This window comes from Anser anser (genome assembly GCF_964211835.1).
Source record: "Anser anser genome assembly, chromosome: 1".
In the NCBI taxonomy this organism is placed as follows: domain Eukaryota; kingdom Metazoa; phylum Chordata; class Aves; order Anseriformes; family Anatidae; genus Anser; species Anser anser.
Window position 1 is genome coordinate 36,547,766 of NC_139720.1, and position 27,794 is coordinate 36,575,559.

A 27,794-nucleotide genomic window follows, 5' to 3' on the forward strand; every position below is an offset into this window, starting at 1 on the left:
ACCTTTTCCAGTTCACAGATCCCTGCAGATGTTCAGGAGGTGTGAGGCCAAACCAACCATCAGTAGGCTTACTGTTCCCTGCGGGTCCATCAGAAGTAGTCAGAGGTCCTAGCTTTGTGGAAGAATTTCCTCCTCTGAACTCTTCCTTTGTAAATAGCTTATTTCAGCCAAATGGAGCCAATGGGCAGTTTCACAGGTAACAAGGGCCAGTCCTTTTGGAATACTAATCAGGGCAGGCTCTCCGAACTGTGCTATTTTGGCAAAGGAGACAGCCCAGCAGTCAGGACAGCAGACTTATGTGTTCCCAGTGTCCTGGGCTGGTGAGTATATGGGCTTTTCTGCTCCATGCCAGGGGGAACCCCGCACGTGCGGTTTCCTTCCCAGATAGGGAGGATTGCAGTAATTCAGCCTGGAGGTTACAAGTGTGTGGATTGCTGGGATCAGTTCTGTGTGCAATGTTATGGTTTTTGTCCAACAGACCAGCGTGATTTTCTGTAGCTGTTACTATTCACAGTCTCAGTGGTTGTGAAGAGTCCTGAAGGACCTTAACACTACAGTTTAACAGTCTGATACCACACTAAGGAGGATGCTGAGACAGGCACCCTCGTTTTGGAAAGGATAATCTTGGTACTGCCTGAGCTCAGTTTTAGCTAACCGTAATGTCACAGCCCAGAAAATGTCTGTGAGTCATAGAAATTGAAATCTAAAGTGGGATCGTTTTGACTGAGTGATTTTCTGCACGACAGGGGTGATGGAACTTTACCTAATAATTCTGTGCTGATTTCCATAACTTTTGGATGAATTAAAGCATGTCTGCTGGTAAAATGTATTGATTTAATGGCTTCAGTTGACAGGAAATCTACCGCATTCTTAGATAAGCTGTTCAAAAGATTAATCACTTTCATCATTAACATTTGTACAAGATTTTCTTTTCAAAATTTCTGCTATCAGACTCTACCCTTTGGATCTCTTTATGACTCCATTATTTTGACTAAGCAATAAGAAAATTGAGATGGTGATTCTTATATGTGGCGATACTATATGTGTTGTTACAGGCAATATAGTCAGTGGAGTTGCACTCCACTGTGTTCATAGAATCATCGTAGAACAGGTTGGGTTGGAAGGGACCTTAAAGCCCACCCAGCTCCAACCCCCTGCCATGGGCAGGGACACCTCCCACCAGACCAGGCTGCCCAAAGCCCCATCCAGCCTGGCCTTGAGCACCTCCAGGGATGGGGCACCCACAGCTGCTCTGGACAGCCTGTGCCAGTGCCTCATCACCCTCACAGTAAAGACTGTCTTCTGAATATCTAATCTAAATCTCCCCTTTTTTACTTTAAAGCCATTACTCCTTGTCCTGTCACTACACCCCCTGACAAAGAGTCTCTCCCCAGCTGTCCTGCAGGCCCCCTTCAAGCACTGGAAGGCCGCTGTAAGGTCTCCCTGGAGCCTTCTCTTCTCCAGGCTGAACAACCCCAACTCCCTCAGCCTGTCCCCATAGGAGAGGTGCTCCAGCCCTCTGAGCATCCTCGTGGCCCTCTCAAATGGACCATTACAGGGGAAGAGGTGTAGCCGTCTGATTCTGGTTTAGGCTGCCCGTTCTCTGAGGCTCTCCTAAGACTGGATTATCAGCTCTGTAACAGCTTGTCAAAACAAGGTGTAGTGACTGAGTAGTTCTGCTGGATTTGACTTGTACTGTTGCTCTTACAGAGGAAAGAAATTTTGTTTGTGATAATGTTTGCAATGAGTCCCCGATATGTTTCTGACAAGTTTTGGAGGAAGACAGATATCTACATAAGAGAGAGCAGGATTGTGTTGTTTGGTTTGGTTTCCATGAGGTTATCTTTAGGGGCACTCCGAAACAACATGTCAGTGCCTCCCTTCAGAGGAGGGAGAAGACATAAATCTGGAATCCGGCTGGACAAAGGGGATTTTTGTTTTGAACATATTGGGGTGGTTTTACTTTGTGTTGTCACAGTGGGAGTTTTGAATGTGGTGTGATCAGAGAAAGAAACAGCTCTTGTACCTTGTATCCACAGCCAGCCCCAGAGTCACACACTGAGAATAGTGAGCTGTGTGTCTGCATCTTCTGATTATCTGAGAGGAGCCTGGGGTGGACTGTTTTTACAGCTGTGTACCTAGTCTGTGTGCTTCGTTAAGTGGTCCGCTACTTCCAGGCAATAAGATGCTTTTTATTTGGAAAAAAAAAAGCAAGCATTTCAGAATATACTACCTGTCACCGTTCAATTTAAATAGAACCTGTGTGGCACATAATATTAGAAACTGCCTGTCTTTTCAAAGACTCTTTCCATTGCTCTCTTTCAACCCTAACACTTCATATATCTTGCAAAAAGGAAGACAGTCGAGGCAAGATTTTTTCTCCCACTACAGACTTTGAACCTGTCATAGTTGTGTTAGTTCCTTTTTCTGTGCTCACACGGCCCTCGTACACCAAACAGTTCCCTTGCCTACTAAGTGTCTTGGTCTTCATTTTTGTGGGAGCAAGGAGAGACTCCATTTCCCTCGTCAGAACAGAGGTTACCACAACTTCTTTAGGTCACAACTGAGTGTGTTAAGACCAGAAAGCATTCACATTTTTATTTAAGAGGATTTAAGTACTCTTAATGCTTACTGCATTCACTTTCTGATGAACAGTGAGAAAAAGAGTAAACATTAAGTTGTTTTCAAATGTTTTTTTTTTTTAGATAAATACCAGTGTGTTTTTATTAATTGGTGGCAGACATTGTTATAAAAAGAGGGATGGAAAAAAAACAAATGAATAAAGTTAATCATCATGTAAAACTTTAAGAGGGCAGAATGTCATGCATTTTATATGGAAATGAAATGTTGCCAGTGAAAAACCTCTTGAAACTGAAATACTTAGTTATGGATGTCAAGCATAATTGAGGTTACAGCTGCAAAATGAACCTTTCCTCAGTACAGCCACTGAGGAATTCCTTTACATTTATGCATATATTTTCAATGAAATAGAGCATTGTGATTTAATGCTTTCCCTTTTGGAAACACATTGGAAGCAGTGCAAAATGACTGACTTTTAGGACAATTTGTTTTAATTAGACTCATGAGAACAGTGTTACTCTGTTGGGGTTTATGAACTGTTTTAGCTAAAATTGGGTCCAAATTCTGACTTCTCCAGAGCAAGCATGAAAGGTAGGACAGAACATAAAGAATCCATTTCATTATGGGTCATAAGTCTACGTTCCCAGCAAAAGTATTGGCCACTATTGCTCAGAGCAGCACTCCGCAGTCCAGCAGGTAAAATAGGGTGGTGGGGAAGGGAAGAGAGTTGTGCTGTGCATCTTTTCCGCCCCGTTGTAGAAACAGGTTGGGACAAACATACGCAGAATATTTGTAACAGGAGTTGCAGGTAGGCAGAGAGTACTGAAGCTGTGCTGAACGCTTGCCATAGCTCACCTTCACTGCTTGAGGACTGCAGTTCCTCTCCTGGTGTGAGTTCTTATACGTGTTCATTATAGTTTATTTTTATATATACATACCTGCGCAATTGTGGCCGTGGACTCACCTCAGCTGCCCAGACTGTTTAGCTTCTGCTTGGGTCATTAAAATTCTTCTTGGTTTCATCTCCCTTGCCTTAATTTTGATATACTAAGATGCCAGGGTGGATGAAAATTTACATATTTCTTCCTTCTAATGTTCATCATTTTGATCCCTTGCAGCCAGCAGTGTGCATTTTCCTCCAGACATAAATATTATGTAAGAAATTGATTTTACTGCTTTTCCAGACTATTACTTTAAAAGATAAAAACTGTATTATGAGTTGTCAGCTCTTCCTGAAAAAGTTTCTACAACAGGACAACTGTTTCTTTCCCGAAGTGATGGTGGATACCATTGTGTTTGTCCTCCTGCAATGCCCTCATAAATAGATATGAAACAGCTGTACATGGCATTGCTGAGTTAATATATACGTATCTCTGAGTTGTATTGGACTCATCTACCAAAGTGGAAAGAGGCACAAATTGCTAAATTCAGCACTAATTCATATTCTCGTAGATTACCTGTCAGCTACAAATCGACCATAAAAATTGCATCTGCAAGTGTAACTCATTCCCATTTGATGTTCAATGTGTGTGTAAAGAAAGCATTAGGCACTCATTCTGTTACTAATAGGTGCCCCTCCAAGTCGAAGGAGTGAGTCACCCCCACACAGCAACACCACATTGGATTTTATCCTTCAAATCAGTGATCCTAAAGGAGAGAGAGATCTTACATTACCATTGTTTGCTTTCTTCTTCCTCCTTTATACCACCCTTGCCTGTGAAATATGCTTAGCTTGCACAGTACTGGCTATTAGGTTAGCACAGTTCATTCCTCGCTGAGACCAGTTTTCTCCTTCCACGTGTTCTGATCAATAGTATCTTCCCTTTGCAAAATGTTTGCATTTCTTTTGTTACGACTGAGATTGGCCCAGAAAGGATATCAACAGAGGATGGTTAAACAAGCACACATCAGAATCTGTGTTTCTGTTTTCTGAGCTCTGACTGCTCCCAGGCTGGATCTTCTCTTTGTTGAATAACTGTTTCACCACCAGTGCAGGAGGGGCCATATGTAGGACCACGACCATGGCCAGTGCACTTGTAGCATCTTCAGCTAAACTGGATGATAAAGGCTTGTAGCTGTCCAGTTGGCCCAGAGTATTTGGGAGCAACTGCAATTGCTATCTTGCGGAAGTCTTTTGTTCTCCATCACCAAAGCACTGAATTAATATATGTTTGAATATTTATTGCCTTTTACATGCTCCACTACTTCATGATTATTGCTTAATTAAACTTCAATTTGACTTACATTTTCTTAACGTTATTTAGGATGAATGTATCCCTGTCTTCATTTATAAGTTGGTCTTGTTTTATTTGCATTTGGGGGCTTCTGTTAGTAATTATGTTTTCTTCCCTCTTAAGCTTCCTTTACTCTTCAGAGGCAGATTGTTCACCTCTAATCTGTTTCACGTTAGAGTGTCTACCTCGGCAAAAACCTGATCATGAGTCAACTCATCATCAGTCAGGTGGTTAAAATATGTTATTTCTCAAGCAAGAGAAAAGCGCACATTCATTGACTCAATGTAACTCTGTAGAAAGCAAAGGTGGCACCACCTCTCCAAAACGGGTTCCAGTGTTGCATCTTTCCTGGAGGCTGAAAATCACAACTTTTACAGGAGGGTTGAGTAGCTAGGATTTATGCCTGTCTCATGCTGCTGGGAAGCGGACCTTAGCCTGTGGCTGATAAAGAGGCAGATAGCTGATATTTTTTTCATTTATGCAGTGACATGAGTAAGCTGGATTCATTCTCCTGGTTGTGGATTTGACCCTCACGGCTGAGACAGGTCTGGATGCAGGCGTGTCAGACAAGAGCTCCAAAAAATTTGCTCTGCTCTGAGACATGGGAACTAGAAAATAAATAATTGTCTCTATTTTTTATTTTTAACCGGTGGTAGTCTTGATTTGAGGTTGGTATTCGTGTGTCCTTCACACAGATCTCCCTTCCCTGCCATAGTTAGAGAAAACACTATAGTTCTGTCTTTGGCCTTGCCAGAGGCTTATCCCCTTGCTTGTGTTTGAGAATGGGAATCAAATCATATCATTGGAGTAATGAATCAGTTTTCAACTTCCCTGATTTCTATTTCTTTTGGCAACTATAGCATTATTTGGACAAGTCCTGTAATATCAGTACTTCAGTTTTCTTAGCTGAAAAGTGGGAGATACCCTTCTGTGTGCTGAGGTAGGATTAATTGCAGTTCTTGAAAATCAGTAATACAGAGGGCCTCTAACAGAAGCACTGTGAGAGGGAAGACACGGTGTTACGTACTAGGAGGACACAGTGGCAATACACCTCAGTGCTGGGACTGCCAGTGGTTCCTTGCAGCAACCAGTTTGTAGCCTGGATGGCCATTTCGTCTTGGGCTCCTCTTTGGCCATGCAGCCAAGTGTAGGCAAAGCAATGCTTTCTCTTTCCTCTTCATGGGAAACAGCAGAGCTGCAAATTCTTTCTGCCTGGATGCAGAAAGAGCTCTCTGTATTCATTCCTTCTTTCCCACATATCCAAATACTCATGCACTGCATGCACACAAGCAACTATTAAATTTGGCTCCTCGTTTAAAAGCAGCATGCAAATACATTATGTTATTTCGTATCTCCTTTAAACAGAGTCAGTGCTAAGAAAGATAAACAAGCCTTTTGAAATGGTGCGGAAAGCACACAAACTTACCACTTGGCAGAGGTTTGGGTTTTCAATAAAGGGGCTTTCACAGAAACTAGGACTGGGTTACCAGGAAGGTATCGGCAATACACACACCTCGTTCTCGCATCTGCAGCTTGTAACAGCTTCGGCGTGGAGGTGACCTGCTAGTAGCAGTAATGCCCCTACTAGGGCAGCTGGGAGAGCTCAACACGTGGACACACATCTAAATTCTCTGTGCCTCCTCTGCTGGTCCATGGTGTCTACAGGGACCAGTTCCTGACTCACACATCCTGTCATCCATGTCTGGGAGCTGCTTGAAGAGTTGCAGTTGGCACAAAGCAGAGACTCTCTTTTAGAGAGTGTGACGGCTTCTGTGCGGTACCTGCCTGCCAGTGTTTGAGACTGCGTCCCACGCTGGTTTTCATTTATTAGTTCTGACAAAGCTATCACACCCCAGGCGGGCAGCACACTGCTGGAACGAGCCGCCAGACCCACCTGGGAGTCAGGCCAGTGCATTTCTCAGTCCAGTGCTGGTCTGGATTCAGTAATAACTGAACCTGGGTCAGGGCAGGTCTCCAGAAGTGGTTGGAAGAGGCAGGGCTGCAGCACAAGGAATCAGCCTGCGGAGGTTTTGATGCAGAAAGCAGATCTGTGTCACAACTTCTCTCCAGCTTCCCATTTCCAGTACACAGGGTGGAAAGGCTCGGGAGAAGATGAACCACGTCACTGTGCAGACATGCTGCTGAGGCAGGAGTGTTGAAAGAAGTAACTGATGCACCTTCCTACCTGAGCCCCATTCCATAGAAAATCCACATACACGCAGGCTCAGAACCACCAAAACCTACAAAGATTCACAGACAGGGGGAAGGCTGGGTGAGTTGGAGACCACAAGGCACCGCTAGCAGTAACAACTGCTGCTTCTGCTGGAGGAATGGGAAGTGAAGATATGGTCGGGCTCCTTCCACTGAGAGCTGCTGAGTTTAGGCAGGTGGAGAAAGGCCTCGTGCTAAAAACAGTGACCATGAGCAGTGCAGAAGAGTAACATGGCACTCCAGTGCAGAAGTGAAGCTGCATAGCATTAGCATGTCTGAGATGTGGTATGCCCTCTAACGAGAGAGAGGAGAATTTCAATTGCTCTGCGGACCCTATACGTGCAAACAGCTCCCAGGCATAGCAGGTCCCTGCCAAGGACTCCTGTCCTTAACCAGTAACCAGAAATATTTCTTTTTGATTTATATAGTTCAAGTTTAACAGAAACATAAAAATAAATTTAAAGTCCTGTATTCCACTTGAGGAAATGTAATGGCTTGAAGTGATTTTCAGCTAGAGCTTTGATTCAGTGTGACTCACTAGGTTATAAATTACACAACTTGACAGCAGTCTTTTTCCCCATGAGTTTTGATGCAGTCAGTGGTAGCTCACCAGGGTCGGTATTCCAGTGTTCACCCACGGCGTTATAGGTTTTTTGCTCCTGCAAGTGCTCCTCTTTGCTATTTCTGTGCTGAACACCACAATCCAAATGGATTTCCTTTATACCAGCAATGGTGGACTGCTCTGCTTCTGCAGAGACTCGCAAGAAACTGTTTCACCCCATCCCAAAATCTTCTGTTCCCCAGCACATTAGTGGTGCTGAGCCAGTGGGATCTCCCATAAGCACAGATGTAGGAACAGCTTTTGCCCCTTAGTTTCCTACAGTGGCATTTCCTAATGAAGTGCAGCACTACTGTGTGGTAGACAGAAGTCTCACAGCTGATACTCTTCTTATGCTTCGTTCTTGGTACCAAAATACTAATTACTAGACACCAGTAGGTCTTCTAAGAAACATAAGTCAACACGCACTTTGCATCTACAAATAAATGCTGATTGGGAGAAATAGCCATACCAGAGAGCATGAATAAACACCAAGAACTCTGAGTACAGTTAGCACATTTTTATATATTTATTTTAATGTCTACTATTAAATATAACTTTTTTGATTCAAATGCTTTTTTAGCTATTGGCATCAGCTCCTGTTTCTCATTTCCAAATTTTTGAATATACATGTCAATGCCACTGGACAGTATTCCTCATCTAGTCTACTATGATTTTCCCTAGGCGTTGTTAACTGTAGCATTCTTTCTTGGTTAACAGAAGGAGCATTACTGAAAATTTAGGTTGTTTCTAACAGTGGCATTTATGTAGAAGACACATTGAGTAAAAACTTTACAGATTACTTGTTCTGAAAAATAATTTCTTTTATCCCATCAGTACCCCACTTGCATCACATAATCTTTCTGACCAGCATAGAAAATAGTGCATCCTTGTTACAAAACATTAAGAACTGGTGCTTTTATTAAGCTGACTTTGTTTTGCCTGCTTCAGAAGAATTTTGGTGGATTGCTATAGAATCAGTCAGGAAGGTACATGGGATCTTTTTGTTTGTTGTCTACACCCCAAACAACTTAAGACCTTTCTCTTACTTTGTCTACTTAACATTAATAGAGTTATAGCCAGACAGTTCATTAAGAAAACTAATTAGACAAGCTCACAGATAAGAATATTGTATCTGATATCCATATTCAAATGAGTGAATTCAATGAGAATGAATCTGTATTCAAAACTGATGGCAAGCATGTTCCCTCAGGTTATTTATGTTCTGATATTTTGGTTTCATGAGCTGTCTAGCTCAGCAAATGACACAGGGTTTGGGAGATTTGCCACTTCTTACAATTAAAGACACTACTTGCATATTGTGTGATTTTAATGAGAGGAGGGAAGACTTTCAGGTATTATTTTTCTAATAACACAAAATGAGAAGATACTGTCCAGGGACATGTTGGGTCAAGAGTCAAATCAAGTAAAATGACTAAATGTTATTTTAGACGATAATATGAAAGGGAATTTAAAATACTCTCTTCTGTTTACAGGAATAGACAATCTCTATGAGAGGGCTCTTCACATCCGCAAACTCCTCCTTACTTTGCCCAGGTCGGTCCTTATAGTGATGAGATACCTCTTTGCCTTCCTCAACCAGTAAGTGCTTTATAATTCCTGGAGGTACCGTACTGTTGTCTGCCGTCCTCTGCTGGTATCGACGTTCTTTGCGTTTACTCATATTCTATGTATTGTTTACATTTAAGCTCCATTTAACACAAAAGATGATCTTCTAATTGGCAATGAAAATAGATGGAAAATGCCAGTTTTCATTCAAATTAAAATTCCATTTGTCCAACAATGAGCAAGGTTGTAATAAGATAGATTAAAGTGATATCTGAAATGGGGAGTGCAGGCTACAACAATACAGCAAGAAAAACAACAAATACAAGTTGTAGTTAAATTTAAAATAATTTATATCATTTATTTATTTTTTTCCTCATCTGAAGATGATTGTAATTTCCTGATGGAAAAAGTAAACAGTATATTCAGGCAAAACAGGCACTACAAGCTAGCTATTTAATGCTAGGCACTGCCAGGGTGAGATATGTATTGCTTCTTCTATTCTCTGGTAGTGGGGCTACCGGCACAGAGAACACGTATCCTCTGTGTATGCTTTGGTATAAACTGGGTGGATCCTGGCACTGCAAAACACAGGCAGCTGCTGGAAGAAGGGGTGTGTAAGAAAGGGAGAGAGGTGTTCATGTCTTTATGACACCAAAAAACTATTTCATTCTCAGAGAGAAAATAGAAGACAGTTTGGGTAACTGCACTGTGTTTCTCCCTCCAGCCCTTCATAGCCCCCTCTGGTTTTGCTGAGGCCGGTATTTTCACTGCAAACTTTTCTTCCTGTGCACTTTGCCCTGATTCTGGCTCTTTTCTTTCTGCTGTTATGTTGTCTGTTTCCCCTTATATCTGTCTTTGTATTGCCTTTTTCCTCTTTTTTTTTTCTTTCTAAATTTTCCCCCTGCTGATTCATTCTGTCTTTGCTACCTTCCCCATTTCATCCTTTCTGTCTGTTCCTATAGAAACAGGGTCTTTTCAGCCAGGTTATGTGTGTGTGCCTGCATTCACAGTTGTTCCTATTTCCTTTCTTCTAGTAATTCATAAACCATTTTCAGTCAATATTTAAAAGAGAGGCAGAGATCCAAAGTTTTGTGAAAGTAACTATTCACTGAAAATATGAATTCATCCCTCAGTAGTGACACCATGTAAATAGCTCAAATGCTTACATTGCAGCTTCTTCTTCACTTAGACATATCAGTTACACAAGGTTATACTTAGTACACGGTCATGTTAGCTAAATCTATGCTGTCTACCCAGGAATGCAATTCAGAAAGAAGGTTAAGTCTCTTTCTGCATCCAGACTGCCTCTGGTACAGCCACAGAAAAAACATTCCCGTAGTCTGACTTCCTGCAAATCCATTTCTGCTTTTTGCATATGTTCATGTGACCTGCTTGGCCACATGAAGTCATCGCACCCCATGGCTTGAAGTCAACTGGTCTAGCCCCCTGCTCAAAGCTTCTAAAGTTAGATCGAGTTGCTCAAGGCCTTAACCCGTCAAGTATCTCAAAAGGCAAAGAACCCACAGCTTCTCTGGGTAGTCTGGGCCAGTGCTCGGTCACCCTTACACTGCAGGATTTTATTCCTGCTCTCAGTTGGAATATCCCTTGCTGTGACTGGCAGCTGTTGCCTCTCATCCCTTTGCTGTGTACCTCCAAGAAGAGTCTGTCTCTCTCGTGTCTGTAATTTTGGTGGTCGAAGATTGCAGCTAGATTCCCCTTCTCTTCTTAAGGCTGAACAAACCCAGTGCTGTTGACCTCACTTTGTACACCAGATGCTCCAGCTCCCTAACCACCCCAGTGGACCTTTTCTGGACTTGCACCAGTTTGTCAGTTTCTCAAAACTAGACTTGGCACCTCATGTACAGCATTGTGAGTGCCAAGTGGAGCGGAGTCAGTTCCCTTGACCTGCTGGTTTTGCTCTCCCTAGTACAGCCACATATGCAGCTAGCCTTCATCGCCAGAGGACGCACTTCGGAATCACAAGTAACTTCCTGTACAACAAGACTCCAGTGTTTTTCACTGGGAGCTGCTACGCAGCAGTCAGCTCCAGACTGCAGTAAAGTACCTTTCACTCCTTTGTATTCATCCTTGTTGAACTTGATGAAGTCCCAGTTAATCCAGCCCTCCATTTTGTCAAGGTCCTTCCAAATGACAACCCTGTCCTTTAGTGTACCTACTGCTCCCCACAGTGTGGCATCATCTACAAGTTGGCCGAGTGTGCACCCCATCCCACTGCCCAGGTCATTCATGAAGATGTTGAACCAGCGTCAGCTCCACCAATGACCCCAGAAGAGTATTGCATGTCAGCAGTCACCAGCAGCACTTCCCATGTTTCACGATGATGTTTTTCATGTTTTTACACAATCACCTTGTACACGTATAAAGGCTGAACAACCAACCTCACATATCAGTAGAGCAACGTCTCCGGTCAATGCACAGGATATGATAACATCAAGGCATAAAAAAGACCATGGTTAATTTTACAGAATAGTTGTAAAATGAATCATTTAAAGGTTGGCCTCTTCAGTTTGTATTGTTTGTTACAAGGCACTCTCTAAAATTCCCTTTCTAAAGGGAATATACTGCTGCATTTAGATGCAACCAGACATGCCAATGCATATGCTGCTTCAGAGTGCAGAATGGCACTAAAGTAAAGGGTGTCCCAGCAATTCAGGTTCTGTTAAACTGGTCCTGCACAGAACCACACAAAAGCCAGAATTTCCACTAAAAATTTCAGTGTTTTGCAATAGAGGAATAAAGATCGACTTGTCAAACTTGTTGTTCAAAATCAAAATTCAGAACTAGTCATGTTGAATTTTCTGTAGGAAAGGAGAGCTGGCAAAAGTTGATTAATAAGAACAATCGAAGACTTTTGTTTGGTTGCTTCCAAAATGAAACTCCTGTGGGAGTTTCTGAGCAAAAGGCAAGACGCTCAGGGCTTTTAGGATCTATAGTAAAAATGGAAACTAGAAGTCACAAGAGACATTGCAAGATCCAGGAACTTAGTTACCTCCAGAAGACAATTCAGTCTTCCTAAGTTATATACCGAGTTGGTGGAAGACTTTCATCAAGGCCAGATAAGAAATGATGAGTATGTAATACCCACTTATGATGCAGTCCACTTGGGCCTCCAAGGATAAGCACTGATGAGATAGAAGCAGCAGCAGTTGATGCATTTTATATTAGCCCATTAGGTCAGCGTATGCTAAATACACTAGTGTAGGAACACATACATATACATACGGATATGTGGTATAATGTATATGACCTATTGAAGAAATCCCCTTTTATGTTTTGTTACGTAGGGTTGTGTCAAAGAGAACAGGAAATCTCTGAATGGGGATGGAAAATGAAGTTTCTCCAGTTTTCCAAATAAGGTTAGTTACAGTGGAAAAGTCAATTTTTCTTGATTTTTCTTTTATAACAGCCTTTCGCAGTACAGTGATGAAAACATGATGGATCCATACAACCTGGCCATTTGTTTTGGGCCTACCCTGATGCCTGTTCCAGACATACAAGACCAGGTGTCTTGTCAGGCACACGTGAATGAGATAATCAAAACTATCATCATCCATCATGAGGCTATTTTTCCAGATGCTAAGGAACTTGATGGCCCAGTGTACGAAAAATGCATGGCTGGAGATGACTACTGGTAAGTCAGAATATTATCCTTCTTTCTTCTTAATGAAATCATTAGACTGATTGTCTGGACAACTCCTGTGATATAGAATAGCTGTCACACACCATAGAAGTATGGAAATAAATGAGAAATAAATGAGAAGAGCATTTAGGTTCACATAGAAAAGCGTTAGCTGTAAAACACATGAAGTAAAGGCAATTATGGTGAGATTCCCTACAATATTTTCTGGAAGAAGATACCCTTGTATTCAGCCAGATGATGCCAGGATTCCCAGCGTACTACACAAAGTCCATAGCCAGGTAGGAAACTGGCTACCTGACTGAGAACCACCAGTTCACAAGAGATGCGAACAACTTAAATTTCAGTTTGTGATGTCTCCCCCCTGCTCCTTTCCTCCCTGAGCCACAGACACTTTTCATAAATGAAGGGATTCCAAGGTCCTGATAATTCCTTAATAACAGAAGATGTTATCTGAAACAGAGGTATGTAGACTTCCCCAGCAATTGTGTATCCATCGCATGTCATGCAAATCATGTTGTATATTACTTTATAACATTATAAGAATAATTTTAAGTAATTGGCATGGGAGTGGCACGTCTTTGATATGCGTGGAAAACATCAGTTACCACCAGTGGACTGCAAAGGAAAGGGGCTGGGGTTTAGTGCCCATTGAAGCATCCTTTTCATGCTCTGGTTTCTCTTTCTGCTTGACCTTTTGTTTCCCTGCAGTGACAGCCCATACAGCGAACATGGTACATTAGAGGAAGTGGACCAGGATGCTAGTACAGAGCCCCATACCAGTGAAGATGGTATGTGCATTACGTTATTCTGTATTTGATAGGAGTAAGTCTTACAGGTGTTTTATGTAGACCTTCTTCCTTTCCTAATTGTGTCTTATTTGAAGCACAAGGATTTCAGTCCCGGTGCGCTGTAGCAAAACCAGCATTTTTAATCTCTTGTGTTCTTTTTCACTCTGATGCATCTGTGTTTGGCCAGCTGTTTCCTTGTCATCTCCTGGTTTGTCCAGTCACAGGAAGGGCAAGACAGAAACTATTTCAGTCAGCACATACTATTTTCTGATATAAAGTTACTTTTAGTGACTCTTTATCTTTGGTCTACAAAAGCTGAACTTATCAAAATATGTCTTTGAATATTTTAACCAAGGGATATTTGTCATTCAACATACTCTATTTTGATACAATTGTAAAAGCTGCTGCCATCTAAAGGGTTTTTAACTACTAAAAAAAACATGCGTTTACCCCACCCACCCCCAGTAAAACTTCTGAGCGAGTCATTTGCTATAAATATCGATCATAGACACTACGACAGTTCTAGGTACTGTAGATACCCATGAAAATCTTGAGCATCTGTTATATTAGCTCTTTTCAGCTAGGTTCGCTAAACCATAAAGGTCTATTTGGCTGTGATGTATTTCAGTTAGGCCATCCTTCAGATGTACCTCCCGGTAACTTTTGCTGGGTTTTAAACAAATGTAACAGAAGCATCAAAATTGTTAAATAACTGTTAAAGAAATACTACGTTTCCCTGACAAATGGTAGCCGGTTAGAGGAAAAAGATGGAAAATAATGCTTCCTGTAGAGAAAAGCTGCAGTGTGAGCTCACTGAATGTCTGGCCAGCAAGCGACTCAAAGAGAGCAACCAGAACACGTGCGCTTACGGCCAGCAGAAACAAAAGCTGCCTCGTGTCCGTCTCAGAGGATGCATGGAGGGAGGAAGAGGAAGAGACGGAGAGGGGGAGAGGGGAGGAAGGGAGCTGCAGCAGAGAAGGGAAATTAAAAAAAATACAAGTATGTCATCAGTAACAGCTGGGATGGCTGCCATGGGGAAGGGGAACAGGAAGGTGTTCCTATAGGAAACCTAGCTGCCTTGGTCCTAATGCACAGAAAGCAATGTAAGCAATTGTTCCGGTGTAGCTGCACCCGTCTGCTTTGTCACGTAGACAAGCCGACAGTGACAGATTGCCTGTCTCTTCCCCTTTCCCGGGGTGAGGAGGGGCAGGCAGAGTCTATCACTGCAGCTGCCTGGAGAGGAGGCACATTTGGGTGGGCAAGCATCACAGAAGGGTGAAAAAAAATAAGGGAGGAGAGAGGTCTCTGTTAATTTTATGCCTGGGGTCTATACCCATGCCTGCACTTACTGTAGGGAATATTGTTTTACAAGACAGCCTGGACATGTTTTTGTCTTGACCAGCTCTGTAGAGCTAACTGGACCTTCTTTCTCCAGTGCCACTAGATCGTGTGAAGAAATTCAGAATTATCCCTTATTTTTCCAAGACGGTATAGCTATGCTTTATAGGAAGTCCTTCTTCTACTGGAGGCATCGAGCCAGAGTAGAAGCTGAAGAAGTCTGTCTGCCTCTCCTTTAGAGCATAAATGAGGTAGTGAAGTGCAGGCGGCACACCAGTGCTATATATGAGGGCCAACTGTGGGGACCTGGGACCAAAATGAGAGAGAAAGTGCTGAGTGGACATGGAAGAGAAGCGCAGCTTTTCATCAGCAGTCAAAGGTGGTTACTTCAAAACCATGCCTAGGAGAGATTAAAACATCAGAGGAGCAAAAGTATGCACATTCTGGCTATGGAAGTGTCACAGTGTGTGTCACCTGTGCCTCATTTTACACTGCTGTTGTGGTGCCTGTATTACTTACACCTGTGTCCTTGATGGAGACAAACCCTGAAGAGAAGAGCTGTCAACACAAGGGTGTTCTGTTAAAAGACTGAGCTGCTCAATACATGGTTTTTTGTTCACCAGATTAGCGAGCAAGTTAATTGTAGTTGCCCCATCACACCTTTTTAATCAATTCAGTGCTGAAAGGAAGCAGACATTTGTGTTTACAGCAAACTAGTCGTGAGCACAAAAATATTTGTAATCTAGGGAAATACTGTTGCAAAGATAACGATGAACAAGCCTGGGCTGCATACAAAACTCTGTTGGCCTTCAGTTCTCTGTCTGCAAGCTTTAGCCCGTTCTTTTCCATGGACAGGAGCTTTCTTTTATAACAGCTCACTTTTCTATTGCTGTCTGTAGACGTTAAATTAAATGCATTCACCATCTCACATATATTCCAACACATATATTCATGTGATTTTTTGGACAATTCCTTTTTAAAAATGTTCTTGGTACCAGAAGTGAGAATAGGTGAGAATTGTGCAGTCTGCATACATACTGAGTCTCCTGGGAGTCACTGACTGACCTGTGATGGGCAAAAAGAAAGCTTCCACTAAAGGGTCTGGAGTATTTTGGTGGTTTAATGTGACTGATTCACTGGTTATAAGCTGGATGCATCGCTGCCAGTTCTATGTGGAGAGAGAGAAGGGGAGGTGCGGCGTTGTTGCTGTACTGATCGCACACACGGTCCTTATGCATTTCACCCTGTTAGGAGATGGAAGAAGCAGATTGTGTAAATTTCTTTTAATGTTGAAAGTCTGATTAGATTTATGCTAAAATGTTCTGTACATAACCACGATCAAACAGCTAGCCCTGTAGGAATTACAGGGCTATTGAAACATAATCCAGAGGTTATGATCAAAAGCTAAAGGATTTATTTTTCTACTATACTTATTGTAAAGATTTACTTGCTGTATAAACTTAAACTGCAAGTGAATCTCTCTGTGCCTACTAGAATAAACCCATCTGTATTTTCTGTTTAAGTAGTGCTAGGAATGTTTAATTACAATTTACAGAACAAACAGAGTTTTTAAAAATTAAAAAATGTATTATGTCTACAGAGGTAACATCTGGAAGTTCAGGGAAAAGACAACTGGAACTTACAACTGAGCATATAAATACTTCATAACTCTTTAATTTTATTCATATAAGTTGTCTTTTTTTTTTCCTAAGGCTATTTGTTTTCATATATTTGTTGATCACTGGAAAGGGAAGAGGGAAGGAGAAGATGATACATTTTACTGTGTTTACAGGCTTTTTTCAATTTGCAGAAAGTATCCCTATTTAGAAAAACAGTTTCTTTTTTCTCCTAAATCTGGAAATGAAATTTGATTTGTGAAGTTCAGAACATTTGTACTCAAGCTGAGGCACAAATATATATATATATATATATATATCTGTAATTTTGCCACAGAACATCTACCTGAAAGTGCCTCTTCAGTGAAGATTCAACGGATGAAGGATGTTGTTTATGTTTTGCTCAAGGAGTTTTTAGAATATTTCCTTTGCCTTTAATTTGCTGGAGAATTTTTATTCTTATTGGAGGCATATGAGAAAGGGTGACCAGATTTGTTTTCAAAGGAAGTAAATGAGAATTTCCTGAGGAAGTTAAACAGATGGGTCATTTCTCTTGGGAAAACATACATACAATTACTGTCAGACTGTTCATAGATAGCTCATAAACATAGGGTAAAAACTGAGATGGTAGTTCTGCTGCAAACAAAAATTACAGGGACATGGAAGGCTATAAGCTACCGTCGTGTCTCCAACACACAGTATTTTTACTGCTTTTCAGCACTGCATGCTGTGATGGACAAATCTCTTCTGTCAACGCCTCGCAACATCGCTTTGCTTTCGTTGTTCCCCAGTCAGAGAATTGCTGTCCTGACGACACGACTTGGAAATTGCAAAGCTGCTGTTCTTTGATGGGGTGCAGAAGAGGCTAAGCAGATGGGGAGCTAGCTGCTTCTTGGGGGATTTCAGGATGTACCGTATTCCCAACAGGCAGCGTGCGTCTGGGGTAACTGAGGAAGTGTACAGCAACAGCAACCCCCCTGAAAAGCGCAGGGGGATATCTCCCCTCTCAGCCTCTGCTCCTTGTGCCCCAAGGTGCAGTGGGCAGCCTCGTGCCACCTTAATGCTGTCGCCTCTGGAGGGAGGCTAATACTACATCTGGCACTCCAATTGCAACGTTAAAATTAGCACTTATGTGTCCTATGTCCGTCCTGCTCTCCCGAGCTCTTGGATCAGGACAGCTCTACTTGCAGTCCGACCTTGGTTTTTAAGCCCACTACAGCATAACATATCATCAAATGGTGGTAATAATCATAACAAAACTCGGGGGCATCAGTGAAAAGTGAGAACAAAGCTGGCTGATTAACAGAGTCCCTAAAGCTTTTCCTACACTTCTTCAATTTGTCCTAATTTTTCACTTCCATTCCTGTGCCTGAATCACTAGAGATGAGAGCTGGTGAGATCATATATGTCACCAAATACTCCGTGCTGTTGTAGGCAAATGCCCCCAGGTATGGACAGAGCAGTGCAATTACATTTCCCTCCAAGCTGTCAATTTTTCTGTCAGACATTACAATTCAGTACCATGCAGAATTCAAGATACAGATCCCAAATTTAGCTTTCATCACTTTTGCTTTTTTGAAAAATGCTCGCCTGTCATTCAGTAACCTTGATATTAAACGGCTTAGCTTTTCAAAATGCATTTATTTCTAGGAGTAACTGTCATGGTACTTCGGTTTTAACTATTCAGGCTTGACCTATAAAAAGGTGAATTGCTATGTAAGATGTAAAATCTGAATACTGTTTGCTACAGGAAAGTTCTGTCCATGTAACAGGAACATTCAAGCAAGGAAAATGCCCCTTTCAAAATAGTAAAACCTGTCTGAATTTATTTTTGGTTCCATTAATAAAACCGTGTAAGATTTACTGAGCGTTCCTCCGCGAAGAAGCAGAATTTGTTGCCAAAATCTAACAAACATGTCTCAAAAATAACATCATTATCCGTACATAACCAGTTCATGCAGCTGTTTCCAATGGGGCGACTTCCTTCAGACATCTGAGAAAATACGTGGGTCTGTACTGAGGTTCGGGCAATGGGGGATGCAGGAGACAGACTCCCATCCTGTGCCAAACTTACATTTGTGTAATGCTACCGAGAGAGAGAGAGAGATTTCTAATTTAGTCCATTAGTTTGTAAGTAAAAAGACATTTAGACCTGAATGCTCAAGTGTGGGACACTGTATGGCCTGTTTAAATTAGCAGAGTAACAGGAGATGCCATAAGGAGCCAGCTTAGCTCAGTCAGCCCGGTATTCACGGCCATCATCAGTTAACTTCAGAGAATGCCAAAAGAAAATAGGTCTAGGCAATTTGGGGTTTTCTTGCTGGAAAGTGGGATTTCTTGTTGTTGTTGATTTTTTTTGTGTGTTTTGTTTTTTTTTTTTTGTGGTGTTTGGTTGGTGGTGGTGTGGGGTTTTTTTTGCATTTTATCGTATTAGCCTTTAGTGAGTGACTGGCATTCTGAAAGCTGGGAGCTTATGCTTCTGAATTTGTGACCCGCTCTTCCATAGCCCACAACATACCTGCCATCTGAAAACAGCGTGCTCATCCAAATGTCTTGTCCTTTTTAATTTTACCTGATCTCAGTGATACCTTCCTATAAAGAATTCCACAAGCAGCATGCACGATACGTATAAAAACAGCATTTCCTTTTATCAATATTAGATTATTGCGATTCAGTTTAATATTTCTCTCTTAAAACATGATGCAAGATAAACAGGCACACTTAGTTTACTTTATCTTCCCATGGCAATAATGTCTTTCCATACCTGTAATTGCTTTGTCACATCTGTACTGTTAGATACAGAATAGCTAGAAATGAAAACAAGATCTTATATTAGAATAAATCACAAATATATACAGCAGCATTAAAGTTTTCCAAGTTTTCCAGAATGTCTCCATCTGTGTCATTTTTACGCTGCCTTTGCTTAAAAACATTTAAAAATAAAATAAACTATCACCACCACCCCACCCCAGGGAATATCTGTCACTGAGCCATCCAGCAGTGGTGCATTGTGAAGAATTAATGCTGTTATTACTAGAATAGTTGCATTTATGTAATTAAAGTCATTTCTTCCAGTGTGCTTTATATTTGCATGTGTGACAGTGAATTCTCCATACCCCTGCGTGCCACCTCTGGAAAGTTTCTGTTTTTACAGCTCCTGGCTAACCTAAACCCCCTGCAGCTCATCACTAACAGGAGCTCTTAACACGGCTGCGTAAGCAGCAAACCACAAGACAGCCTTCTGCAGGTTGGGCAAGTTATTAAAAATAGCTGCAAACTATAGCCTCAATAAAGGTATTGTCATTATATTTGCATACTGCAGGATGAAGTTAATTTTAAAAAGACATTCCCGCACAAAATGTTGTCATAAAGGGACAGTGGCTTTTATTACACGCCTGGCTCTTCGGGGAATTACAGCCTCGGCGATTGTAATTTGCACCAGACAGAAAGTTGCTATGCTGGTCATTAGCCCAGATGTTAATTTCCACTTAAATATTGCTCTGGTTACATAAAGAAATTTGTCATTTCAGGGGCTCTACTTTGAGTTATTCAAACCAACAGTGTATGCAATTTTTAGGACAGTATTTTGCAGGTTTTTCTTTGTATTTTGAGACTGTGATAACAAATCATAATCTGTTTGGGCTAAAGTGGTTTTGGTGTTGTGTGTAAAAAAACTAGACGTTAATACTACAGCCATTTTACTGGTGTCTGGGGACAGCTCTGAGCATGCCTGCACTTCACTGGCATCAGGAGGTTTCTGAACCAAGGACAGGCTACAGGATAGGGCCCATTACCACTATCGGGATGAATTTGCTTAAATACCGAAGGAAGACAATGTTATGTCTTTGTTTGTTTGTTCATTTGTTTGTCTGAATATCCTTTAAAACCAGGCTTTAAGAAAAAGTGCTGCTTTATTACTTCTTGATGGAGAGGCTTTGCCACACCGCGTGGAGATTGGCCAGGACTGCTGTAATCCATATTTGACTTTAGGAAATACCAGAGTCCCTTGCAGACACCAGAGGGACTTGGGATGTTGGAGCAGGCAGAACTGCCCGGAGCAGCTTCCAGCCACGCCAGGACTGCCCCTGCATCCTTAGGCAGTCTCGAGCTGTTTACCTTACTCAACAGGGTGTCAAAAGCAGCTAATGCAGATTCAAATACTACGTTTCAGTGTATTTTAAAACATGAGGTGTTCACTAGGTCTGCACACTTGTCATATAAAAGACAGAAATCTCATCAGTTTAAGATTTTAAAGCCTTTAACACAGTGCAACACAGCAGCGCATCCTTACTCATGCAGAAGGAAATCCTGTCTTCCTTCCTTTGCTGCTGCAGATGTTAAAGGCACTCCCATTTACTTTTCTTTTATCGCACAGCTTCCTCAGACCTCCAGTTATTCATCTGAGGTCGTTTGTGTTATTTTCAGAGGTCTTCGTTACCTCGCCTGCATCCCACTCCCGGGCACAAGAGAGCCCTTCCAGCAGGAGGCAGAGGCCTCTCTCCCAGCAGCAGCTCTGGTAGCGTTTGGGTCTGCTGTTAGGTTTTCTGCAGCTTCCAAAGCAACCCAGATGTTTCACATTCAGGGCACAGGCTGTTTGTGTTTCTTTGCAAGGGACATATTATAACCACTGCTTGAAGTCAGCCTTAGCTCAGCTGATCTGCCAGTTCTGCTCAATAAGGGTGAGCACAGAGAAAAGGCAATCGAGGGGTTTTATGAAGCCCAAATATACAGATATGCCTGTGTGGGACCTGATAACTGCTCTTTTTCCCTCCCTACCCAGAGTGCGAGCCCATAGAAGCTATAGCCAAGTTCGACTACGTCGGAAGATCTGCACGAGAACTCTCTTTCAAAAAAGGAGCTTCCCTTCTCCTGTACCATCGAGCCTCTGAAGACTGGTGGGAAGGAAGGCACAACGGCATCGACGGACTTGTCCCTCACCAGTACATAGTGGTGCAGGATATGTAAGCAGGGTCTAGCACGACAAGGTTCTCGGGGGGGTATAAAAGCATACTGAAGGAATTAACAAGTAATTTCCAAATGGGACAGTGCTTTGAGGGCTCAGACAGGTTAAATTTTTGCCTTCTAAGCAGAATGGCTTCGTCCTTGTTGTCCTGAATTGGTGTCTCTTAATCAAAAGTCACTAGTAGGTTAAACTGCTTTGTTTATGGACGTGTTCCCAGTACATTAAGAGATGGCTGCTGCTGCTGCACCTGTTTTCTTTGGACTATCTCTTTGCAGCAACTGCTAACTTCAGAATAGCAAGGACTGGAGAAATGCAGCCCTGAAACTCTTGTTTTACAATATTAAACCGTATTAAACGTGTGCTTTGCCAAGGATGACAACATTCTTGTTTACATATAGGTTGCATGTAAACAGAAACTTAAAGAGCTCGATAAACAGAAGGACTATAAGTGATTTTTGGAGAGCTGGAGAGGCTGCAGTGCATTATAACATGCTTGCTTTTCTTAAGGAAATTCCCTAATGGGGATTAAAATCTGGGAGTGCCAAGATACTCGCTGTCACACCTAACTCACTGACCTCTTATCTCACCGTGTGTCTTCTGTTCAGGGATGATACTTTCTCCGATACACTGAGCCAAAAAGCTGACAGTGAGGCCAGCAGCGGACCCATAACTGAGGACAAGTCGTCATCAAAGGACATGAATTCTCCCACTGACCGTCACTCCGACGTGTATTTAGGAAGGTAAGCTTGCGGATGCCAGGTTTTCAGTAGTACTACCCACAGCTCAGGTAACACAGCAATTACTTCTCCACGTGCTTGTGGTGGGTCACTACCACTTGTACTATGACCACTTCTTCATTCGTGCAGGCAAAGAAAGCGATCAGAACCTCCACCTCCTCTAAGACGCCCCAGCAGAAGCAGTGACGGTCACTGCCCCGTACACCCGCCGCACCCCCTCTCTAATTCCTCTGTGGAGCTGGGCTCCCCCAACCTGGCGACTCACTGCAGCCCCAGGGCCCTCCTTCAAAACCGCAACCTCAATGCAGACAGCCCTGAAAGGAGGCGTAGGCCTGGGCACGGCAGCCTCACTAACATCAGCAGGCACGACTCTCTGAAGAAGATTGATAGCCCTCCCATTAGAAGATCTACGTCGTCTGGTCAGTACACAGGCTTCAACGACCATAAGCCACTGGACCCAGAGTCAATAGCTCAGGTTTGTGTCTTTTTTTTTCTGCTCTCTCCGCTTTTCTGAGGGGCAAATCGCAGTGAACAGCATAGCACAGAGCACAGGCAGCAGTAGGAGTGTGTGTGTGCAGGAGAACATCCTACTTAGCTTTGTAAACAGAGTGCATGTGAAAGAAGATGCATTAAGGGATTCTGGATAGAGAAGCACAAGGGGAATAGACATTGCAGAAGCAATAAAAAGAAATTATTTCCTCTTATACCATAATGAAATTGTCTCTGCCACATGCACCGCTAGGATGATATATGATTACAACAGTTATGTAAATCTGTGTGCTCTGATGAAGGCAGGCGTAATCTAATGTGCATGTAATTAGTGTTCAATTATTTCTGAATATTACGGTATGCAGAAGAGTGCTTTGACTGGCTAGTAACAGCCTTTGACATTCAAAGCACAGATTTACATTCCAGAGTCTTGTGGATATTTAGTTTTCATATAGTTCTTATGTAGTTCATACAGTATGTTGATTTGATGCTTGTAGTTGTTCCTATGAACATAAAATGCAAGAATTTGCACCAGCATAAATCATGGGCAATACTGTCCCTGTGTGAGCACCAAAACAGTCTCATTCCTGGCAGCAAAGAGATGAGAAGGACGGAATAGGGAGCACCGCGGTCATCAAATTGGTCTGTTGTACAAAGCTGGTACCAGTGAGCTCTTGAACAAATTGATGCCACTGTCTTCAAAACCCAGGTTTTGTCTAGGTGGTATAACATGATTACTAGGGGCACCCTGAGGGTACAGTATGATTGCAAAAGTATTTTCCAATAACGCTGGCACTCATGTTTTAAAATTTAATGTACTGACAATGCTTGGTTTCAAACTCTGCTTCTGACGAGGGCCATAAGGGGCATGGTTGGGTCAGAAAGCTGAAACATGTACTAGAGAGTTAGGAAATCTAAGTGTTGTTACTGTTTTGTTTTACTCTAAGTTGTTTATTTACTTTCTTGAACCACACACAGCGCTGTTTGGCTCAAGCTATTTTTTTGTCATGCCTAAACTAGTGATAATTTGGCAGTGAAGGAATCTGAACTTTGTTTAACTTACATGAAAGTTACTGTGAACAAGCAGGGAACACCAGATCAGTCATCAATCTCAGTCATATCTCAACTCCACTGAAAAGTAATAAACTAGTCTTGGTGCTTTCTTTCATCCTTCGTCCTGGAAATCCTGATAGAAAAAAACAGTTTCTTAGCAAAGCTCACTGAACAATGATATCTTAATTTTTTTTTCTGCTTAAAATTTAGCTCAGAAACAGGAGGAGAGAAGAGCTGATAGACACACAAGCCTGACTTCCTTACAAAACCTGGCTCATAATCCCTATGAGGCAGTACAGATCCTGAACACCCGAGGAAGTAGATGAGGGTTGCAATCAACTAAGAGATAACAAATGGACTAAAATCTTTACAGCTGTCATTACCCAAGAGATGACAGAAATCTTCACAGTTAAAAATGCTGCAAAACAAATATCCATTGTCCTAACAGTCACTGAATAAAATGGCTTCCAGGTTTTGGCTTAATTGATTTTTTAACTCTTTAGATGAATGTTGACTCTCTAGTGCCACATAAACAGGTTAAATCTTTGTAATGTTAAGTGAAAGTTGCAATCTTATTAATTGCAGTGTCTTTCAAATAAACATGGTGCAAGTTGGCTTTAACACTCTAATATTCGTTGAAGAGAGGATGGTTGGCAAATTAACTCGTGCATTTTCCACGCCCTCCCCTGCTCCTCCTGCTCTTTGCGTTCAGTAGCAATTGCAGTGACTTGCCGCTCTCTCTGTGCTCTGCCCCAGGACATCGAGGAGACGATGAACACGGCGCTGAACGAGCTCCGCGAGCTGGAGCGGCAGAGCTCTGCGAAGCACGCCCCGGACGTCGTGCTGGACACCTTGGAGCAGATGAAGAACAGCCCCACCCCTGCCACCTCCACGGAGTCACTGAGCCCTCTCCATAGTGTAGTTTTACGGAGCTCTGAGCCCCAGATTCGCCGTAGCACTAGTTCTTCCAGTGACACCATGAGTACTTTCAAGCCCATGGTGGCCCCTAGAATGGGAGTGCAGCTGAAACCTCCTGCTCTTAGGCCAAAACCTATTGTTCTTCCAAAAACAAATCCTAGCATAGGGCCTTCCCCTCCTTCCCAGGGTCCAGCAGACAAATCTTGCACAATGTAGAAAGCTCAGCCACCCACAGTGCCCGGCTGGGGTATGCTAGGGAAAGGAATGGATTAACGATAGAAGTCAGGGCTCCATAACACCATTTGGTTCATGTTTATAACTGGAGAGGCTTTGTTTTTCAGTGTTTTTGAATGTATTGTCTGAAACTAGCTACATTAACATGGGCATTTGTATTTTGTATGGTTTCAATTAAAAGAAAAACTGGACAATTGTGCATCATTAAAAAAAGAAAAAACACAACGTAGACTTACTTGAAAACTTGATGCTGCACCATTTGTAATAAAATCAACACGGATCACAAACAGCTTGCCACGTTGTACCATATTTCACAGTCTTACTATAATTACGTAATACCAAATCCTGCACAAAACTAAGGGGTGGGGAGGGGGGTATCAGGGGAAGTGGAAACTCATTTCTAGGTCACCAAACCAAATCTCAAGCAGGTTAGTAAGAGCCGAAATCTAGCATGTGAGGATTAAGTGTCTGTGTGGAATGTCTAAGTCATCTCAGGCCACGTCTTATTTAAGACACACACACACACACACAAAATAAAGCCCTCACAACTCTCACAATTGGCACGAAGTTTTAGCTTTCTTGTTGGCAGTCTCACCGGAGATGAGCGCTGAATAGATCTGGAGATCACGTTGCTCTCACCGATAAAAAAGCATCATTTCAGGTCACAGCTAAAGCACATCTCCAGGATAGTATCCAGAAACTCCTCTTGCCATCCGCTGTAATAGCTTTTTCCGCAAAGATAGACCCTCATTCCCTGACACCACGTTTTTCACAAAAGCTAAATTCATTTAAAGTTCGTAGTTCAGCGAGCCAGGCTCTGGGGAGTCTGTGAATCTGTTGGTCCATTAGGTAGGCTGATGGGCGATTAAAAGGATCAACTACACAGTAATTCAGCAAAGTTTCCCATTGACTTTACTGCTCAGTGTCCAATTAAAAGCGTGATTAGAGTTGTAATAGCCAGAGTTTCGAGCTGACCCAGCTCTGCAGGTTGCCTTGCGCAGCGCAAACACCGTGCACGTTCCCTGGGTTGTGCTGACTGCAGCAAGAAAGGGGCTCCGAAGACGGACGGCCTCCTGCCAGCTGGGCAGGGGTCACTCGCAGGACAGGCAGCTGATTTTCTACCACCTAGATTCAAGCTGACTCAAGTTTTCCATAACCTTTTTCCCCCCTCATTTTAATGACAGGAATAAATACCTTCCTTGTGTCTGTGTGTGAGTGAAGGCTGTCAGCCTCGCTTAGTGCTCGGCTGTTGGGCTGTGTTACACGTGAGCTAAACGTACATTGCAACAGTAAGGCATAACATTATTTCTGTGAATATATTTTCCAGCATCCAACCCATAAAACAAGTTTTGGTGAAGAAGATGGAAGAAAAATCCACTGTGGTTCAGCTAGAGGAGCACAACAGGCTTTGAGTAAGATCTGTCTTTCCACACGTTATTTAAGATCTCACCATTGCAAAGCTTTAGGTCGCCCCCCTCACTGTACGTAAACAATTCAGGTTCGGAGGGGAGGAGTAGTGACGACGTTTGACAGACATAATTACTGAGGTGCTAAGACTTACGAGCAACTTACACCTGCTGTGGTTTACTCTCTGTAGATAGGTAATTCAAAGCCCCAGGTGTGAAAAGCATCCCAGGAACTGCACCGGTGAGCCAACCTGTCAGGGCTCTTCCCACCCTTCCTGGCGTTTGCAAACCCATCAGCCCCCAGCTGCAGGCTGTAATCTACCTAGGTTAGCTGCAAAATCCTAATCCCCAGCGTGGGCTGTGCAGCTCGAGCAGTGCATCTCCAGCCCAGTCAGTGCTGGTCTGTAGGGCCTGCTCACTTCTTCGGGACCAGAAGATACATGCGAGTAGTTCCCCCCTCTCCTCAAATCAGTGGAACAAACTGGAATTTCAGCTGTCATTTGAGTGCAGTTTTAGTCTAGCGTTCCTAAAATAACCTACTTGGCATAATTGAGATGGGTACCTGTATCTTTAAATTGCATAGGGAATTTTGTATGTTTAAATAACTGTACTGGACTCCATAATGCTTATATTAGAAATTGTTTAGCAGAAAAAAAAAATATTAGAAGCAGTGCATTTAGTGAATGCATCCACTTTAGTGCATTCACACAGTTAAATGTGTAGTTTGATGGTTATTATAGATACTTAAAAGTATAGTAGGTGGATATGTAACAGGAAAGACCGATACAACTACAGACGTACTAAAGGGTAACTCCTGCACACCTAATCAAATCAGTATTGTCCTTTACTGTCAAGTTTGATAAATCGCAGTACTGGTAGCTTCCTGCTTGTTGACTGTTACCTAATTGTGTCAATGTACATCTGTAGTATGTACATGTGAAAGTGCCTTTAAATTTTAGAGGAGCTTTAGCCTTGCTCTTGTACTGTTGCATTTCCATTGCATCCTTCCCTGTTTGTGTATGGCTGCATTCCCATTGCATTCCTTCCACCCTCGAAGAACAAACGAAAACATGGATACTTCATGGTTCTGGAAGAGAAATGTACTGTTAATCTGTTGTGACAATGCACTTTTATGTATAGTACTGTACATTTTGGCATGTACCATTACAAGCTTCAGTATACATTCAGGTTTGTTCCTCATAGTGTATCTTTATAATAAAGAAGATAGTTCTGTCTGTGCGTGTAGTTTCGATGGGTAAACCTCCATACTGCCGAGTGTGGATTTCCGATTTACCTTCACCTTCCACATACAGAGAAAATAAGCAGCATCTCTCACCCCCACCCCGTCAGGTCCCAGCACCATCCTGGCCTGACGAAGTGCTTCTTCCCGCACAGGATG

At 42.4% G+C, this 27,794-nt stretch overlaps 1 protein-coding gene across 2 annotated transcripts in view; it reads left to right on the forward strand.

Annotated features, from left to right (window-relative positions):
- The window catches only part of SRGAP1 (SLIT-ROBO Rho GTPase activating protein 1), a 150,840-nt gene extending 123,210 nt beyond the window's left edge, over positions 1 to 27,630 (forward strand). For both annotated transcript variants that reach the window (XM_083821498.1, XM_083821499.1), the window contains exons 16-22: positions 9,120 to 9,225; positions 12,620 to 12,844; positions 13,562 to 13,641; positions 21,376 to 21,556; positions 22,164 to 22,298; positions 22,425 to 22,770; positions 24,594 to 27,630. In XM_083821498.1, coding sequence (XP_083677624.1) covers positions 9,120 to 9,225; positions 12,620 to 12,844; positions 13,562 to 13,641; positions 21,376 to 21,556; positions 22,164 to 22,298; positions 22,425 to 22,770; positions 24,594 to 24,971 — 1,451 coding nt within the window. In that variant the 3' untranslated portion in view covers positions 24,972 to 27,630. The remainder of the gene's footprint in view (positions 1 to 9,119; positions 9,226 to 12,619; positions 12,845 to 13,561; positions 13,642 to 21,375; positions 21,557 to 22,163; positions 22,299 to 22,424; positions 22,771 to 24,593) is intronic.
- The last annotated feature ends 164 nt before the right edge of the window (positions 27,631 to 27,794 follow it).